Raw genomic sequence first — 20,522 nt, 5'->3', positions numbered from 1 at the left:
ATATATACATTGCACAGTACCACTCCTCCTGCCCTGTATATATACACTGCACAGTACCACTCCTCCTGTCCTGTATATATACACTGCACAGTACCCTCCTCCTGTCCTGTATATATACACTGCACAGTACCACTCCTCCTGTATATATACACTGCACAGTACCACTCCTCCTGTCCTGTATATATACATTGCACAGTACCACTCCTCCTGTCTTGTATATATACACTGCACACTACCACTTCTCCTGTCCTGTATATATACACTGCACAGTACCACTTCTCCTGTCCTGTATATATACACTGCACAGTACCCTCCTCCTGTCCTGTATATATACACTGCACAGTACCACTCCTCCTGCCAATCCTGTTCCTGTCCTGTTCTCGGATAGGCGACATTGGTCTTTGGGAGGGTTAATATTGGTTTATTATTTTCAGGAATACTATGGGAAAATAAAATATATATATATATTGGAAAACACATTTAGGCCGGTTTCACACGTCAGTGGCTCCGGTACGTGAGGTGACAGTTTCCTCCCGTACCGGAGACACTGACACACGTAGACCCATAAAAATCAATGCATCTGTTCAGATGTCATTGATTTTTTGCGGACCGTGTCTCCGTGTGCCAAACACGGAGACATGTCAGTGTTCGTGGGAGCGCACGTTTTACACGGACCCAATAGAGTCAATGGGTCCGCGTAAAACACGGACCTCACACGGACATTCTCCGTCTGGGGTCCGTGTGCGTGCCGGAGACAGCGCTACAGTAAGCGCTGTCCCCCCCACATGGTGCTGAAGCCGGTATTCATATCTTCCCTGTAGCAGCGTTTGCTATAGAGAAAATATGAAGAATAGTGTTAAAAATAAAGATCCATGTGTCCGCCGCCCCCCCACCCCCTGTGCGCCCCCCCGCTGGTCAGAAAATACTTACCCGCTCCCTCGCTCCTTCCTGGTCTGGCCGCGCCTCCTACTGTATGCGGTCACGTGGGGCCGATCATTTACAATCATGAATAGTCGGCTCCGCCCCTATGGGGGGTGGAGCCACATATTCATGACTGTAAATGATCGGCCCCACGTGACCGCATGCAGGAGAAGCCGCGGCCAGACCAGGAAGGAGCGACAGCCGACGGGGGACCCGGGTAAGTATTTTCTGACCAGCGGGGGGGCGCACAGGGGGTGGGGGGGCGGCGGACACCTAAATCTTTATTTTTAACACTATTCTTCATATTTTCTCTGCAGCAAACGCTACTGCAGAGAGGATATGAATCGCAGCTTCAGCACCATGCAGAGTGGGTACCACACGCTCCGTGTGGTACCCACTCGCCATACGGGCGGCACACGTGTGCCGCAAGTATGGCCTCCGTGAGTTCCCAGGCACACGGACACGGATAACTCCGGTACCGATTTATTCCGGTACCGGAATTATCTGGACGTGTGGGACAGCCCTTAAATGGATTATACCAAGTAATCCCCTTTCCCGAGAACTTTGTAGTTGCTGGGGTCCGACCGCTGGGACCCCCATGATCTCGAGAACCGGCGCTCTAAAGAAGCGATCAATCGTGGGCACTGTGGCGACATTCACACATAGCTCTTCAAATAACGCCTTTAAGAGGAGCGTTGAAGGGCACAACACAGTATAGGAAAATCCACTGATCGGGTGTGGGGGGAGTGTTAAGGTACCGTCACACTCAGCGACGCTGCAGCGATATAGACAACGAGCCGATCGCTGCAGCGTCGCTGTTTAGGTCGCTGTAGAGACGTCAAACACAGCAGCTCCAGAACGATGCAGGAGCGATCCAGTGACGTAACGGTGACTCACTTATCGTTCTCACAGGTCGTTAGCTCCATGTAAAACATTGCTGGCATCGTTGCTTTTGCTGTCAAACACGACGATACACGCCGACCTGATGACGAAATAAAGTTCTGGACCTCTAGCTCCGACCAGCGATATCACAGCGGGATCCAGATCGCTGCTGCATGTCAAACACAACGAGATCGCTATCCAGGACGCTGCAACGTCACAGATCGTTGTCGTTCTCGTTGTAAAGTTGCTGAGTGTGACGGTACCTTTATAGTCTGTGGGCTGGTGGGGTTTGTGTGGCATTGCTCCTTTTTTGTCCCAGTCCGGCCCTGGACAGCTCTGCAGGGAGGCTGCCATACTTTGTACTGGTTTTACTCACTGCACATTGTAGGGCAGCTGAAGGGTTCAGGTAGCAGTGTCATCGCCCTGTGTTGTTCTGTTGCCCACATTCCCACCCTGACTATATACAGTGGGAAACTAAGGGGTAGACAGCAGTTCCTTATGAATAGTAGGGTCAGTGGGTAAATGTGTCTACCTGTTTTACAATGGTATGGTCCAAATGTGAGCTGAGGTAAAACATTGTCAGAAGCTAAGAGGGACCAAGTTTCTTCTCTCTAGCCTCTGACATGTCCATACGCAGGCACTAATGCCCTCACACTTCTGCCAGTATGTACTGCCGTGTGTGTGGCAGTAGTTTTTCTAATAGTCTTATCACACCTGTCTGCCTTACTTCCTTGAGGAGGGACGGGAACCAAAGTTGACGTGTTCTAATATTGAAATCCCATTTCCCAGCTCTGGAAATTCACCACTTACGGTTGGAGGATTGGCAGTGATTGCATGGTTTAGAGGAGCACACTTCCATTTATAAGGGGTTGTCCCCGTCAGGCTGGGTTTACAGGAGGGATACCCTCCGCGAGGCTAGAGGTTGTGGTGCGTATACAGAATGTAAACTTCACTCTTGTGAACCCAGCCTACAACTAATTATGTAATGGTGCATGTATTACTAATGCAGATGACGTTTGCGTGTGTCGCCATTTCTAATTCATCTATATATTTTACTATATTATACTGCTCTGTAGTAAGCTCCATTCTGCGCCCATATGTCTGTAATAAGCTCCGTTCTGCTCCCATATGTCTGTAGTAAGCTCCATTCTGCTCCCATATCTCTGCAGTAAGCTCTGTTCTGCTCCTATATCTCTATAGGAAGCTCTGTTCTGCTCCAATATCTCTGTAGTAAGCTCGGTTCTGCTCCCATATCTCTGTAGTAAGCTCGGTTCTGCTCCCATATCTCTGTAGTAAGCTCGGTTCTGCTCCCATATCTATGCAGCAAGCTCAGTTCTGTTCCCATATCTCTGTACCAGCCTGTTTTTAAAGCCTGTTATGTCTGCTGCTTTAATGCAATGGCCAGAGGTAAGCAGGGAAAAGGAGGGCCACCGCAACTCGAGGGCCACTGCCTTGTGATTGCCCCCCAGGCTGAAAAGTGCCAGCCAGCCCCTGGTAACATAGTTATTAAAGGGAACCTGTCACCCCCAAAATCGATGGTGAGGTAAGCTCACCGTCATCAGGGGCTTATCTACAGCATTCTGTAATGCTGTAGATAAGCCCCCGATGTTACCTGACAGAGGAGAAAAAGACATTAGATTATACTCACCCAGGGGCGGTCCCGCTCCGATGGGTGTCTCAGGTCCGGTACAGCGCCTCCCATCTTCATTCCATGACGTCCTCTTCTGGTCTTCATGCCGCGGCTCCGGCGCAGGCGTACTTTGTCTGCCCTGTTGAGGGCAGAGCAAAGTACTGCAGTGCGCAGGCGCCGGGCCTCTCTGACCTTTCCCGGCACCTGCGCACTCCAGTACTTTGCTCTGCCCTCAACAGGTCAGACAAAGTACACCTGCGCCGGAGCCGCAGCATGAAGACAAGAAGAGGACGTCATGGAATGAAGATGGGAGGCGCCGGAGCGGACCTGAGACGCCCATCGGAGTGGGACCGCCCCTGGGTGAGTATAATCTAACGTCTTTTTCTCCTCTGTCAGGTAACATCGGGGGCTTATCTACAGCATTACAGAATGCTGTAGATAAGCCCCTGATGATGGTGAGCTTACCTCACCATCAATTTTGGGGGTGACAGGTTCCCTTTAATAACTATGTTACTATGTTACATTGCCGAGAGTATACAGAGAATGGTGTAATCGGGAAACATATCCAATGGAATGGGATCTTGTGGACTTAAAGGGGTTGTCCACTACTTTCAATTATCCCCCCAATGTATCCCCCCGGGGCCCCTGACGAATTTTGTAAATACCTTGCTTTGCCTTTTTCGCCTGTGAGCGGCGCTATGCTGGTGGCTGAGTCCGGGTCACGTGACCCCGAGCCTGCAGCCACCGCTAATTTCCGCCGACGTCACGTCAATTTCCAGACTCTGGAAATTGACGTGACGTCAGTAACAGGCGTGTCCCAGCCGCACAGTCAGCAGTCACTCAAGAGTGACTGGGCTGTGGGTGGGACTGTGGGCTGCCTGTGCTGTGCTGGGGGCGGGCGGGGCTTTGCTGGGGGCGGGCAGGGCTGTGCACTGCAGGTGTTTGGTGCTGGGATCTGCTTGCCAAGATGTGCGGCGGCTGGTCCCTTGGCGGCGTCGGCCGGTGTACTGCACTGTACCGGCGGCGGCCGGTGCGTGGGCGGCCGGTGTACTGCACTGTACCGGCGGCGGCCGGTGCGTGGGCGGCCGGTCCCGCCGTGGCGGCGGCCGGTGTACTGTACTGTACCGGCGGCGGCCGGTGCGTGGGCGGGCGGTCCCGCGGCGGCCGGTCCCGCGGCGGCGGACGGTGCTGTGGCGGCGGCGGCCGGTGCCGTGGCGGCGGCAGCCGGGGCGACGGCGGGGGTCTGCGTGGTGCTGAAGGTGGCTGTGCGGTGGTGGTGGCGGCGGCGTTGTCTCTGTGCAGGCATGTCCGATGGGACTACAAGTCCCATCGGGCTCTGCCTGCTACAGTGACAGTGAGTGACACATTAGCCAATGATGGGACAGTAGTAGTCCCATCATCCGGCTAATGTGTTGAATGTAAAAAACAAACAAAAAAAAAACCACATATACAGTACATACATACATACATACATACATACATAGAACACATACAGAACATGCGCCATGCGTCGACATGCGCCATGCGTCGACATGCGCCATGCGACGACATGCGCCATGCGTCGACATGCAGCATGCGACGACATGCGCCATGCGACGACATGCAGCATGCGACAACATGCGCCATGCGACGATATGCGGCATGCGACGGCATGCGCCATGCGACGGCATGCGCCATACGACGGCATGCGCCATGCGACGGCATGCGCCGACATGCGCCATGCATGTATTCCTACGCCCCTGTGAGAAAATAGTCCCTAGTCTCACTTTTTGGCATTGCTGTGTGAGGAAGTTCCCACGCAGCTTTTTGCCATAAAGTGAGACCAGTGAACTATAGTAACCTCAGTGATGCACTGCAGGAGCCATTGTCTCCTGTCAGTGTGTCACTGAGGGTCCTATAGAGCAGTGACATCACCCGATGTCACTGTTCTATAGGGGGGATCGTCGTGGGACCCTCGTTATTAATTTGACTACGGCGGACAGGTAGTATGCGGTTTATTATTTTACGTTTTTTGCAGGCGCTGAAGTATGGTAAGTATGGTTAAATGAAGAATATTAAAATACTTTTTTCCTAATGTGTGTGTGTTTTATTAACCCTTTTTTAGTATTGGATTAATAACGGATAGGCGTCTTATTGACGCCTCTCCGTTATTAACACGGCTTAATGTCACCTTACAATAGCAAGGTGACATTAACCCCTTATTACCCCATATCCCACCGCTACACGGGAGTGGGAAGAGAGGGGCTAAGTGCCGGAATTGGCGCATCTTACAGATGCGCCATTTCTGGGGAGGCTGCGGACTGGTATTTGTAGCCGGGGGGGGCAATATCCATGGCCCCTCTCTAGGCTATGAATATCAGCCCGCAGCTGTCTACGTAGCCTTTCTGGCTATAAAATATAGGGGGACCCCACGTTATTTTTTTGGGGGGTCCCCCTATTTTAATAGCCAGTAAAGGCTACGCAGACAGCTGCGGGCTGATATTCATAGCAGGCTACAAATATTGGCCCCCGGCCGTCGGCTTTCTTCCTCTGGCGCAGAAAATTGCGCGGGAGCCCACGCCGGTTTTTTATTAAATTAAACGCTCATTAAGGCCTGTTTCACACTTGCGTCGGTACGGGTCCATCGCTATGCGTCGGGCCTACATACTGACGCATGTTGTGAAATTTGTGCACGTCGCGATCCCTCACTAATACAAGTCTATGGGTAAAAAACGCATCCTGCGAGCTCATTTGCAGGATCCGTTTTTTTCCCAAAAAGACGGATTGCTAAAAACGCAAGTGTGAAAGTAGCCTTAGGCTGCTTTCACACTAGCATCGGTAAGGGGCCGTCGCGCTGCGCCGCTAATAAAAGTCTATGGAGAAAAAACGCATCCTGCAGACAACTTTGCAGGACGCGTTTTTTCTCCTCTACGACGCATTGCGATGTGCAGTGCATGACGCCAGTGTGAAAGAGGCCTTAGAAACATCGGCCTTTCTATTATATATCTATGGATATATCTATCTATAGATATATTTATAGATAGATATATCTATAGAAACATAGATGTATCTATCCATATATTTGGCTGCTTTCACACATCAGGTTTTTGCCGTGAGGCACAATCCGGCGAGTTTTAAAAAAAACGGATCCATTTTTTTCCGCCGGATCCGTTTTTTTCTCATAGAGTTGTATTAGCGCCGGATTGCGCCTGATGGCCACACGTTTCATCCGTTTTTTACCGGATCCGTCAAAAAAGCTGTTTCCGCCGGATGGAAAACACATACAGAGGAACATTTTTTCTGTCCGGCGAAAAAACGCACAGCGACGGATCCGGCAAAAAAAAGTATGAAACTGAGCTGTGAAATGATGAATCCGGCCTTGGAATCCGTTTTTTCATGCATGTTTCCATTCAAATCATGCACATTTTCCATTTATTTACTTATTTCCAAAAATGGCATTAAAACCGTGCATAAACCGCACCAAAAAAAGCATCAAAATTGTACCAAAAACTGCATCAAAACTGCACTAAAAACTGCATCAAAACCTGGTGCAGTTTTGCAGTTTTGGTGCAGTTTGCAGTTTTGGTGCGGTTTTGATGCAGTTTTTGGTGTGATTTTGATGCAGTTCTTGGTGCGGTTTTTGAGCAGTTTTGATGCAGTTTTTGGTGCAGTGTTGATGCAATTATGGTGCGGTTTTGATGCGTTTTTTTTTCAGTTTTGATGCGTTTTTTATGCAGTTTTTTGCACGGTTTTGATGCATTTTTTAATTCGCTTTTGTTGCGGTTTTTGCGCGGTTTTTAGGCGTTTTGGTGCGTTTTTGAAAGGTAAATAAAGATGTATTACTGAACAAAAAAAAAAAGATTTGTGATGTCATTATTGTCCAACCTCCTCTTTTACATTTGTCCAACCCACACTCCATTAAACACACAGATAGACTGATAGATGATAGATGAAATGGATAGACAGATCTACATATAGATAGATCTATAGATGCATACATCTATCTATTCATATATCTATCGATATATCTGGATAGATATATCTATTGATAGATGTATGGATAGCGTAGGGTGTGTGTCCACTGTCCGGATTACATCCGAATGAGCTGCAGATTGGATGCTGCGTACTTGTAGTCCCATTGGATGATGCCTGCACACACACCCCAAAAGACCCCCCGCACAGCCCCACACACACACGAACAGCCCACAGACCCCGCACACACCTGAACAGTCCCGCACAGCGCCACACACATCCGAACAGCCCGCAGACCCCGCCCGCCCACACATACGCGCACACCGTCACCGCCCACACACTTCCATCCTCCCGAGCTGCTGCGTTTCTCGGACCCACATCCGCAGCAAAACTGCAGATCTTTTTTACATCTGCGGTTTTGCTGCGGATGTGCCCAATCAATGAAAGTCTAAAGGTGCAGAAACGCTGCAGTTCCGCACAAAAGAAGTGACATGCTGCGAGAAAAAAAAGCTGCGTTTCGGTGCGGCTTTTTCCGCAGCATGTGCACAAGTCTGCGGCTCCCATAGACTTACATTGGTTGTGCTCTACACTGCGGATTTGATGCAATTCAGTGCGGCAAAAAATCCTGCGGATCTGCAATCAAATCCGCAACGTGTGCACAGAGCCTTAGCATTTAGGGAACCTAGCAAAAAAGCCAAGCAAAAAACAAGTGTGGGATTGCACTTTTTTTGCAATTTCATCGCACTTTGACATTTTTTCACATTTTCTGTTACACGACATGGTAAAATCAATGGTGTCGTTCAAAAGTAGAACTTGTCCCGCCAAAGATAAGCCCTCACATGGCCATATTGATGGAAAAATTATGGCTCTGGAAAGGAGGGGAGCGATAAACGAAAACAAAAAGCTCCAGGGGTGAAGGAGTGTAGAAACATGGATATGGACATACAGTATCTATGGAAATAGACATAGATATATCTGTACGTATCTATCTATCTATCTATCTATGTGTAATGGAGTGTGGGTTGGACAAATGTAAAAGAGGAGGTTGGACAGAAATGACATCACAAATCTTTTTGAAGATAGAGGAGGGAGAGGAGGGAGGGGTTGGGGTGTGTTTTGGAGTGGGCGTGGTAGGTTCGTGCTTAGTAGCAGTGCAATGCATCATGGAACTTGTAGTATTAGAGCACAATAACTCAGGAGAAAGGAAGTTGTCGATTAACCCCATGAGAGCTGAATCCAGCACTAAAGATGTGCTGCTACAGCATGCAGGGCCGTATTTGCCACTAGGCACTTGAGGGCACGTGCCTAGGGCGGGGCCATGCGGGGGGGCGGCACCTGAGCAGGTGTGTGTGCTTTTTTTTTTTTTTTTTTTTTTTTAATGCAAAGTCCGGTCCGGCCGGGGTCACCTAAAGGCTTAAGCCCCTCCCCCCTCGCCGCCCCCCCGCTGCTGCCTCCTTGCCCATACACACTATGATTGATGCATACTCAGCTCACCTGCTCCAGCGACGCCTGGTCTGCTCTCAGTGACTGCACCCTTGCTGTGTGAGCGGTCACATGGTACCGCCGATTAAGGTCATGACCTTAAATCAGCGGTACCACCTGACCGCTCACACAGGACGACGAGGGTGCTGCGCCGGGACACAGCACAGAGGTGGAGGATCCCACTCTTCTGCGCGCCGTGCGCGGTGTGAGGTGACACAGCCAGGTGAGTATGATGACAGCCAGGGACGGGGGGAGCCGGGGAGGATGAAGGGGGAGGATCGGGGAGCCCGGCAGGCGGCAGCCACAAGATAGATGGGGAGCGGCGGGGCATGCATACAGGGGGGTGAATATGAGCCATGTATACGGGGGGGGGGTGAATATGAGCCATGTATACGGGGGGGGGGTGAATATGAGCCATGCATATGGGGGGGGGTGAATATGAGCCATGCATACAGGCGGGGAATATGAGCCATGCATACAGGAGGGGGGGTCATTATACAGTATCATGGAGAACTGTGTGGCCATTATACAGTATTGAGCATCATGTGTGGCCATTGTACAGTATTGAGCATCATGTGTGGCCATTATACAATATGGAGCATCATGTGTGGCCGTTATACAGTATGGAGCATCATGTGTGGCCGTTATACAGTATGGAGCATCATGTGTGGCCGTTATACAGTATGGAGCATCATGTGTGGTCGTTATACAGTATGGAGCACTGTGTGGCCATTATACAGTATGGAGCATCATGTGTGGCTGTTATACAGTATGGAGCACTGTGGCCATATTTTTTCGTTTATAATTATTGTATATAAAACAGTGTGATCAGCAGTGCTAAATGGCTGTGGTTGGGACGTGGATATGGGTGTGACTAGTTGTGAAATGGGTGTGGTCAGAGGCGTGGCCTAAAATTTGCCGCGGCGCGCTGCACACTTTGTCTCCTTCCCTTGTTCAAAAGTTGGGAGGTATGGTACCGCATTTGCCAGATCATAAGTGCCGCAAATCCCATAGGGAATGAATGAGGCCGAATGCAGTGTTGCCGTAAGTGATCCGTTATGCGGCACATGCAGAAAAACTGCCAGATTTGCTGCAAAAGGCAACTTTCACATCAGCGATTCTTGCTAAAGTCACTGCCGATAGTGTCATACTCACCAAAGGGGGGTGGGGGTGGGGGGGCAGCACTAAAAGTGCCTAGGGCAGCAGAAACCCTAAATACGGCCCTGACAGCATGATAAAAGGTAATATTGCTAAAATAAACACAGTAAATGTTTTCAGTGGCACATAATAGCAAGATTTATGAAAAAAAAAAAAAGGTTATAGTAGTGGACAACTTCTTTAAACAATGGAATATAACTCCAAGAAAAATAAAACTTCTGTGAAATCAAACTGTCCACTTAGGAAGCAACAGTGATTGACAATCAATTTCACATGCTGTTGTGCAAATGGAATAGACAACAGATGGAAATTATTGGCAATTATCAAGACACAACACTCAATATAGGAGTGGTTCTGCAGGTGGGGACAACAGACCACATCTCAGTACCAATGCTTTCTGGCTGATGTTTTGGTCACTTTTGAATGTTGGTTGTACTTTCACACTCGTGGTAGCATGAGACGGACTCTACAACCCACACAAGTGGCTCAGGTAGTGCAGCTCATCCAGGATGGCACATCAATGTAAGCTGTGGCAAGAAGGTTTGCTGTGTCTGCCAGCGTAGTGTCTAGAGGCTGGAGGCACTACCAGAAGACAGGCCAGTACACCAGGAGTGTGGAGGGGGCCGTAGAAGGGCAACAACCCAGCAGCAGGACCGCTACCTCCACCTTTGTACAAGGAAGAACAGGAGGAGCACTGCCAGAGCCCTGCAAAATTACCTCCAGCAGGCCACAAATGTGCATGTGTCTGCACAAACGGTTAGAAACCGACTCCATGAGGATGGTCTGAGTGCCCGACGTCTACAGATGGGATTGTGCTCACAGCCCAACACCATGCAGGACGATTGGCATTTGCCACAGAACACCAGGATTGGCAAATTCGCCACTGGTGCTCTGTGCTCTAACCAGATGAAAGAGGGTTCACACTGAGCACATGTGACAGAGTCTGGAGACACCGTGGAGAGCGATCTGCTGCCTGCAACATCCTACAGCATGACCGGTTTGGCCATGGGTCAGTAATGGTGTGGGGTGGCATTTCTTTGGAGGGCCGCACAGCCCTCCATGTGCTCGCCAGAGGTAGCCTGACTGCCATTAGGTACCGAGATGAGATCCTCCGACCCCTTGAGAGACCATATGCTGGTGCGGATGGCCCTGGGTTCCTCCTAATGCAGGACAATGCCAGACCTCATGTGGCTGGAGTGTGTCAGCAGTTCCTGCAAGATGAAGGCATTGAAGCTATGGACTGGCCTGCCCGTTCCCCAGACCTGAATCCGATTGAGCACATCTGGGACATCATGTCTCGCTCCATCCAAAAACGTCACGTTGCACCACAGACTGTCCAGGAGTTGGCGGATGCTTTAGTCCAGGTCTGGGAGGAGATCCCTCAGGAGACCATCCGCCGCCTCATCAGGAGCATGCCCAGGCATTGTACAGTATGGAGGTCATACAGAGACGTGGAGGCCACACACAATACTGAGAATCTTTTCCTTGTCATGAGGCATTTCCTCTGAAGTTGATCAGCCCGTAATTTAATTTTCCACTTTGATTTTGAGTATCATTCCTAATCCAGACCTCCATGGGATACTCATTTTGATTTACATTGATAATTGTTATGTTTTATTGTTCTGAACACATTCCACTATGCAATGAATAAAAATTTGCAACTGGAATATTTCATTCAGAGATATCTAGGATATGGTATTTTAGTGTTCCCTTAATTTTTTTGAGCAGTGTATTTGTACTTGCCACAAAAAATTTCCAAGTCCATGGTCACTGTCCGACCTGCACTTATTTTGCTGAAGCTGTGACGTGCTGTACCGATATGTGACGGCTCCAGCCAATCATTGCAGTAATGTCAGTATCTACACTGTGTTCCAAATTATTATGCACAAAGAGTTTAGGAGTGATAAGGTTAGAATTTTTTTGTTTGTCATTTAAACTCATTGATGGTGATGTGTGTCAGGGCTCTTTATATCACTGAAAGCAATTGCAGATACCTGTGCAAATTAGTTTGGCAGGTGTGTCCAAATAAAGGCAAGACTACTTAAGAAGTCTGTTCCACATTATTAAGCAGCCTACATTTTTTGCCAAAATGGGAAAGAAAAAGGATGTGTCGGCTGCTGAAAAGCAACAAATTGTGGAGTATTTAGGTCAAGGCATGACTACAATCAACATTGCCAAGACACTTCATCGTGATCATCACACAATCAAGAAGTATGTAGCTGATTCCCAGTACACACGTGTGCGTGCTGATAAGGAAAAATTGAGGACCCTTTCCAACAGGCAATTGCATAAGGTTAAAAGAGCAGCCGCAAAAATGCCTTGTCATAGCAGCAGACAAGTTTTTGAAGCTGCTGGTGCCTCCAACGTCCCCAGAACAACAAGATGCAGGGTCCTTCAGAGGTTTGCAGCTGTGTGCAAGCCATCCTGTCGACCACCTCTATCCACTGCACACAAGCAGAAACGGCTCCAGTGGGCCAAACGATACATGAAGACTGACTTCCAAACTGTTTTGTTCACCGATGAGTGCCGTGCAACGCTCGATGGTCCAGATGGATGGAGTGGAGGATGGCTGGTTGATGGACACCCCATGAAAACACGGCTAAGGCACCAACAAGGAGGAGGTGGAGTAATGTTTTGGGCTGGAATCATGGGGAGAGAGATTGTCGGCCCCTTTATGATCCCTGAAGGGGTGAAGATGAACTCCATAATCTATGTGGAGTTTCTAAAACAACACTTCCTGCCATGGTTCAAGAGGAAGAACCATGCTTTCCGCAGCAAGATCATTTTCATGCATGATAATACACCATCTCATGCTGCAAAAAACACATCTGCATCTCTGGCTGCTATGGGCATAACAGAGGACAAACTTATGGTGTGGCCACCATCTTTCCCTGACCTCAACCCCATTGAGAACCTCTGGAGCATCATCAAAACGAGTGTCTATGATGGCGGGAGGCAGTTCACATCTAAGCAACAGCTCTGGGAGGGTATTCTGTCCACATGCATAACAAATGAAGCAGAAACCATCCAAAAACTGACAAATTCAATGGACGAGAGAGTTCAGAAGCTTCTTTCGAACAAGGGGTCCTACGTGCAAGTGTAACATCACCTAGAATAAAGTTTCCACTTGAAAACTGTTTGCTTTCATTTTGTAATAAGCTGATAATGCTTATTACTTCACAATTGACCATTTTTTTTGTTCAAAATAAAAAAAAGGTTGAAAACTCTGCTGTGCATAATAATTTGGAACATGCATTTTGAGTGTTTATTTTTTTTAAAAAGATACTGTTTTCATAGGCAGTTTGTTCCAAAACATTGCAATCATACTAGAATAGTAGATGACTGGAAAATAACAATGACTGCAATTCAGGTAGGTAATTTAGAGAAAATATGAGGAAATATTATTTGATATTTAATAATTTGGAACACAGTGTACTCCACCAGTGATGGTCTAGAATGGTTATTACCTGTACAGCATGGGTAATATCAGCATAGAACATAGAGAGACCACAAACCAGGAGACCTGAAGATGAGGGGATTACATATTTAGCATAGTATTATTTTCACTACTGTTATCACATATGCAGCTGTCAGTTTATTTTTCCAAAGCTGAGAAAACGCTTTCATTGCTTCGACAATTCATAAGAAAGCAGTGCTGGCACTGCATGTGCGACTTTGATGTGGCCGTATACCGGCGACAAGAAGTGTAGTGTGACTGTAGCCAGAACACAGATCGTAGCACACAGGCCTCTTCTACATCTTTACAGGAGCTGCTTTATGTCTGTTGGTCCACAGTTTCAGTTGCTCTTCGGTTTCTTACAGAGTCCTTAGGATGTACAGTGTAGAGCTTTAAAAACAGAGACAAATTAATTACAGTTCAATAAACTCCTTATAATCTTAGTACCTGAAAGTCTTGGTGTCTGTACAGGGACATTTTTACATATATCCAGAGATGCGCATTTTTACAACTGCATTTAGTTTACAGAGGAATTAAAAAACTTTTATTGTATAAAGCCTGAGGGCAGGTGCGCACAGTCAGTAATTGGCAGCGCTCTGGACGCAGCTCATGTCCGCTGCATCCAAAGCGCTGCTATTGAATACAGGTGAATCCGCAAGTGCTCCCTGAACCGTGACCTGTTCCTAGGATCGTCGGGGGTCCCAGTGGTCAGATCAACAGCGATCAGTGAGTTCTCTTAAACAGAGGATAGGGTACTTTTTAAAAACTTGCCATAAACCCTTTAACAAACTAATGACATGAAGCTGCACATTATATTATCTTTCATTATACACTGAATACTATGCACTACTCAACATTTAAATTGCAGCACCAAGAAGGAAAACTCATGGAGTTATGCAAATTGCAGAACTGATAGATATGTTAATGATTTATAGGCTGCTCACAGTAGCACGAGCCACATGTGGCCTGGCGTTGTCGTCTTGAAAATTGGCTCCTGGGACACTGGAGAAATGGCTGTACCACTACTTCCAGGACTGATCCATTCTGTACTGCAAGTGAAATTGGACGTCACACACCAAGCCTAACGTGTCAAACAGTGTCTACACAACCCATCAGAAGATGCTTGAATAACCCTGGGCTATGAGCTAGACATCCAGCTACCGGTGTTTCATTCACCTCTAGCCACCGCTCTCAAAGGCTATAATGGAGGTCTATCTTCTTTAGTGAGGAGTCTCTCTTTTGACTTGAATGCAATGATAGCTGGAGAGTAGTCAGGAGAACACATGGGCAACATAATAAAAAAGGCTTTCATGAGGGAACGTCACACTGGTCTTACTTCTGGGATTATGGTGCAGGGTGACATAATACGGAAACCGGGCCCCTCTGGTCTTCATTCCAGGTATACTAACAGATTAGCATTACACTGATTTGGTCATAGAAACAGTGGTATAATCATTTCTCCAGAGTGTCCCATGGGCTGTTTTTCAACACAACAATGCCAGGTTGTATGTTGCTTGTGCAAGTACTGCATGAGCAGCCTGTGTGGCCTAAATGTGCAACCATGGTATGCAGCATCGCCTAAACTTTCTTCCATCGAAGACAAATAGGACGTTATTGGACGGAAATTGCAAAGAGAGCTGCCAGCAGCAGATCTTGATGACTTGTGTGATAGAACACTCCACCGACAATCATTAATAACATCATTGATCAAAGCCAAAGTGTGTAAGTGTGTGTACTTCTGCACATGGTGCTCATATGTCATACTGAATAAATCGAGTTGTTTTGGAATTTTGCTTTCATTTCTCATTTTTTGTAAATCAATAACATGTTGATGGATCCTATTATTATCATACTTTACATATTTTCCTTTTTGGTGTCACAATTTCAATGTTAAGGAGTGTTTATTGTAAAAAAGCTATATACCAGCAATATGTAAATGGCCATTGGACTTATGGTAATCATGCTAGTAATATATATTCAGTAAAGTAACTTACCAACTCTTTTAATGTCAGCATACACGCTACAGAAAATTTCCTCTTTTGTGCTCATGCCATCCACAAAAACTAAAAAAACAAATAATGATTAAAGATATATATATCAGATGCTTGGCGGTGTATAGTTTTCTAATTAAGGAAGAAATCACTATCATTTATTAAAGAAGAAGTCCCAGTTATTTTTTTCCCTTAATTTGTTCTAATTATGTAAGAGATGTAATCCAGTGCCGCTATGGGTCAGCTTCTGGGTCACGTGAGTGAGCCTCTCTTACCAGCTCACACAGACTGCTGTGTGGTGTGGTTCCTCTCCCATCAATGTCAGTCTATTAGACTTAGGTTGCAGCCAGACGGCTGTATTACTCGCACGAGGATCACATCGCAATCCTTGGACTGGCCGGTCACTCTACTGAGCGTGACATTGTGTATTTCTATGTAGCTGTCACATTCAAGTCAGGAGAGCTGACAGCCAGTCCGAGGATTGCGATCCTTGTGGGAGTAATACGGCAGTCTGACTGCACCCTAATGACGAGGCTCTGTAGACTTACATTATGAAAGCGTTTTCTGGTCCACATATAAACCCATGTGTGATCCAGCATCTCTGTTTTCAATTCACGTGACATAGAAGAGGACCGGAGTGACACTGGAAACCAGGAAGATGGCGATTGGTAAGTATTTTATTACCTTGGCAATAGAGCTCATACATACTTAGAATGATTTAAGTGGAAAAAATTACTTGGACTTCAGGCTTTCGGCATACTTTAGAAAATATTTTTAGATTTTGCAGAACAAGCATAGCCTACTAAAGTATTCCATAATCCCAACATGTTGGAACCGTGTACATTATTTTCATTTTATAATAGACCCCAATAACTGATTTTATTGTATGGACATTGTGTTTGCATGTTTCTTTAGTATAAGCTAGAATTCTTCTGAAAAACACATACCACCATAGTAGTACAATATCACATAATACTCAAAAATAATGATTGGAATAAAAGCTAAATGTTTTTGAGCATATTGCAATTTCTGTAATCTTATATTCCCCACAAATATAAATGTAGTATGTAATGTAGACATCCAATACCTATTTCTCTTTTAAGCTTGTCCATTTCTTCTTTGTGCTTTATATACATGGGCCACACGTGTCCATCAAAGTATCCTGGAGGATCTGGAGGGTCATAAACCCGTGTGCTGTGAACAGGACAAATTTATTACTTTCCAGTACAACTCATCAACAGCACATATCATAATTCACTCTACATTTTTCGGAATGTTTTAGGTTAATTTACCAATGCTGAGTCGGTCAAAATGAAAGAACTTACACCCTGCTTTGGGCTCCAGTTTTAGTGTCATTTATAAATCGTGCATTCTCCAATGCCCTGCAATACACTCAACAGACATCCGTTCAAGTGGTTGTCAACCCCTTCACCCCCCAGCCTGTTTTCACCTTCCTGACCAGGCCATTTTTTTTTTAAATTCTGACCCACTGTCACTTTATGAGGTAATAATTCTGGAGCGCTTCAACTAATGTCACTGATCCTTAGACTGTTTTTTTTGATACTATAGTACTTCATGTTAGTGGTAAATTTTGGTTGATATGATTTGCATTTATTTATGAAAAAAAATGAAAATTTAGCAATTTTCAAACTTTGACTTTTTATGCCCTTAAACCAGATGGCTACAGCTCAAAATATAGTTAATAAATAACATTTCATATCTACTTCACATCAACCTCATTTTTGAATTATATTTTTTTATTAGTTAGAAGGGTTAAACGTTTATTAGCAATTTCTCAATTTTCTAACAAAATTTAGAAAACCAATTTTTTTAGGGACCACATCCCATTTGAAGTGACTTTAAAGGGCACCTGTCACCCCGTTTTTTCAGTATGAGATAAAAATACTGTTAAATAGGGCCTGAGCTGTGCATTACAATAGTGTATTTTGTAGACCCCGATTCCTCACCTATGCTGCCGAAATACATTACCAAAGTAGCCGTTTTCGCCTGTCAATCAGGCTGGTCTGGTCAAAAGGGCGTGGTGTGTTCCCCCAGATCTTGCGTAGTTTTCCGTTGGTGGCGTAGTGGTGTGCGCATGCCCAAGGTCCCGAATCCACTGCACAGGGGAGTGAAAAGATCGCGATGTGCGGTATTTCATTGGTGATCGGTGGGCGCGGCCATCTTCCTTTGGCCGCGCGTGCGCAGAAGCGGCGCTCTGCTGGCCGTGGGATGCCGCGCGTGCGCAGATGAAGATCGCGGCGGCCATTTTCCTGAAGTCGAGATGCGAACTTTGCTTCAGGAAAATGGCCGCCGCGATCTCCATCTGCGCACGCGCGGCATCCCGCAACCATTTTCCTGAAGCCGCGGCCAGCAGAGCGCCGCTTCTGTGCACGCGCGGTTAAAGGAAGATGGCCGCGCCCACCGATTACCAATGAAATACCGCACATCGCGATCTTTTCACTCCCCTGTGCAGTGGATTCGGGACCTTGGGCATGCGCACACCACTACGCCACCAACGGAAAACTACGCAAGATCTGGGGGAAGACACCACGCCCTTTTGACCAGACCAGCCTGATTGACAGGCGAAAACGACTACTTTGGTAACGTATTTCGGCAGCATAGGTGGGGAATCGGGGTCTACAAAATACACTATTGTAATGCACAGCTCAGGCCCTATTTAACAGTATTTTTATCTCATACGGAAAAAACGGGGTGACAGGTTCCCTTTAAGGGGCCTATGTGACTGAAAAAAACAAAAGTGCCACCATTTTATAAACTGAATCCCTCAAAGTGCTCAAAATCACATTCAAGAAGTTTATGAAACCTTTAGGGGCTTCACTGGAATTAAAGCAATGTGGAAGGAAACAATTAAAATGTTACTTTTTCACACAAAATATTGTTTTGGCCCCAAATTTTGGACTTTCAAAAGAGTAACAGGAGAAAATGGAAAAGTAGAATTTGTTGTGCAGTTTCTCCTGAGTACACAGATACCCCACATATGGTGGAAAACTACCGGTTGGGCGCACAGCAGGGCTTGGAAGGAGCACCATTCACCTTTTGGAACGCAATATTGGCCATGTCGCGTTTTCAGAGCCCTTGGTGTGTCTAAACAGTGGAAACCCCACACAAGTGACCCAATTTATAATGTTGAGCCATGAAAATAAAAAAATGAATTTTTCTGGCAAAAATGTTGGTTTTGCCCCAATTTTTTCATTTTCATAAGGGTAATTGGACAGAATAGACCAAACAATTTGTTGTGCAATTTCACCTAAGTACGCCGATACCCCATATGTGGTGCAAAACTACTGTTTGAACACATGGCAGGGCTCGGAAGGGAAGGAGCACAATTGGACTTTGGAGCACAAAGTTGGCTGGAATAGATAGCGGACACCATGTCGCATTTGTACAGCCCCTGTTGTGCCTAAACAGTGGAAACCACCCCCCACAAGTGACTCCATTTTGGAAACGTCCAAACAAAAAAAGTTGTTAAACCGCACCCTTAAATGTCCAAGTCTTTAAAGACCAAGAGGCGCACATTAAAACCAGGGAGTCCATCCCAGAGCGTGTTCCATATCCAGATAAATAAAAAAAATAGCGCCTCAAAATGTAGTGAAGATTAAATCTTACATTTTACTCTGCCTCCTGTGGCGACGTTTGGGCCGGAGACCATTTTCAAGCAGAAAAAGGTCTCTGGACCGAAACGTCGGCACAGGAGAAAGAATAAAATGTAAGATTTAATCTTCACTACATTTTGAGGTGCTTTCTTTCCATTTTGGAAACGTCACCCCTCAAGTAACTTATCTAGCGATGTGGTGAGCACCTTGAATCCACAGGAGCTCCGAAGAATTTTATAACGTTGAGCCATGCAAATAATCACATTTTTCCCACAAAAATGTCGCTTTAACCTCAAATTTTTATTTTTCACAAGGGTAAAAGGAGATTAACTACAAAATCTGTTGTGTGATTTCTCCTGACTGAGTATGCTGGTACCCCATATGCGGTGGAAAACTACTGTTTGGGCACACGGCAAGGCTCGGAAGGGAAGGAGCACCAATTGAATTCTGGAGCGCAATTTTGGCTGGAATAGATTGTGGATGACCTGTCACATTTGAAGAGCCCCTGACATGCCAAAACAGCAGAAACCCTCGCAAGTGACCTCATTTTTGAAACTACATGTTCCAAAAATGGGCTGAGTCAATGGAAAATAACCAATTTGTTCACTAAAATGTTGATTTGGCCCCAAGTTTTCAATCCTCAAAAGGGTTAATAGGAGAAAATGGACTACAATTTGTTACTCAATTTCTTCTCAATACACCAATACCCAATATGTGATCAAAAACTACTTTTGAGGCACAGTGTAAAGCTCAGAAGGGAAGAAGAACCATATTGGACCTCAGATTTTGATGAAAAAGTTTGAGGGTGCTATGTCACATTGGCAGAGCCCTTGAAGTGCCAGAGCAGCAGAATCCCTTCATAAGTGACCTCACTTTACAAACTACACTTCTCAATGAATTCATTAATTTTGTTTTAATTCCAGATTTTACATTTTCACATGGAAATGGATAAAAACGTCATGCAGCAGTGACTTCTACTTTTTGATTACTCCACTAGCTCTGTGGCCCAACCACCTGGCCAGCTCCACAAGTGGAAGAGATTGAGTGCATTGATGGCCAACTACTTACTCTGTTGGAGGATGAGTACATGGGAGGATTAGTGCACACAGTCAGTGGACCACTGATGTTGAAGAACACAGGTGCCAACTGCTGCAGCTTTCTGCTGTGTGCAGACTGACAAGGAGGACAGGGGTGAGGAGTGGGTGGAAGATAATGTGGGTGATAATGAGGTCCTCGACCCCATATGAAGTGAAGGCCATCCGAGTGATGTGCGCGGTTCAGAGGAAGAGGAGGAGGTCACGTTGGCACAGCTGCATAGCAAAAGAGGAAGCAGTGTGCAAAAGCACAATGGGTGGATCCTGGCCAGTACGTCTACTAATGGAGTGGCATTTCTTTAGGCAATGTGCTGACTACAAGAGACGGGTGGTTTGCAGGCT

General features: G+C 46.4%; 1 protein-coding gene across 1 annotated transcript in view; it reads right to left on the bottom strand.

Moving 5' to 3' along the window:
- Positions 1-13,554: 13,554 nt before the first annotated feature.
- Positions 13,555-20,522, bottom strand: part of NMRK1 (nicotinamide riboside kinase 1) — a 31,225-nt gene continuing 24,257 nt past the window's right edge. The window contains exons 8-10 of the mRNA XM_077280940.1: positions 16,560-16,666; positions 15,476-15,544; positions 13,555-13,871 (exon numbers count right to left, since the gene is read on the bottom strand). Of these exons, the coding sequence (XP_077137055.1) occupies positions 13,852-13,871; positions 15,476-15,544; positions 16,560-16,666 (196 nt within the window). The 3' untranslated portion in view covers positions 13,555-13,851. The remainder of the gene's footprint in view (positions 13,872-15,475; positions 15,545-16,559; positions 16,667-20,522) is intronic.

This window comes from Ranitomeya variabilis, chromosome 1, assembly GCF_051348905.1.
Source record: "Ranitomeya variabilis isolate aRanVar5 chromosome 1, aRanVar5.hap1, whole genome shotgun sequence".
NCBI lineage: Eukaryota > Metazoa > Chordata > Amphibia > Anura > Dendrobatidae > Ranitomeya > Ranitomeya variabilis.
The sequence above is the reverse complement of the archived record's forward strand: the minus strand, read 5'-3'. Positions and strand labels throughout refer to the sequence as shown.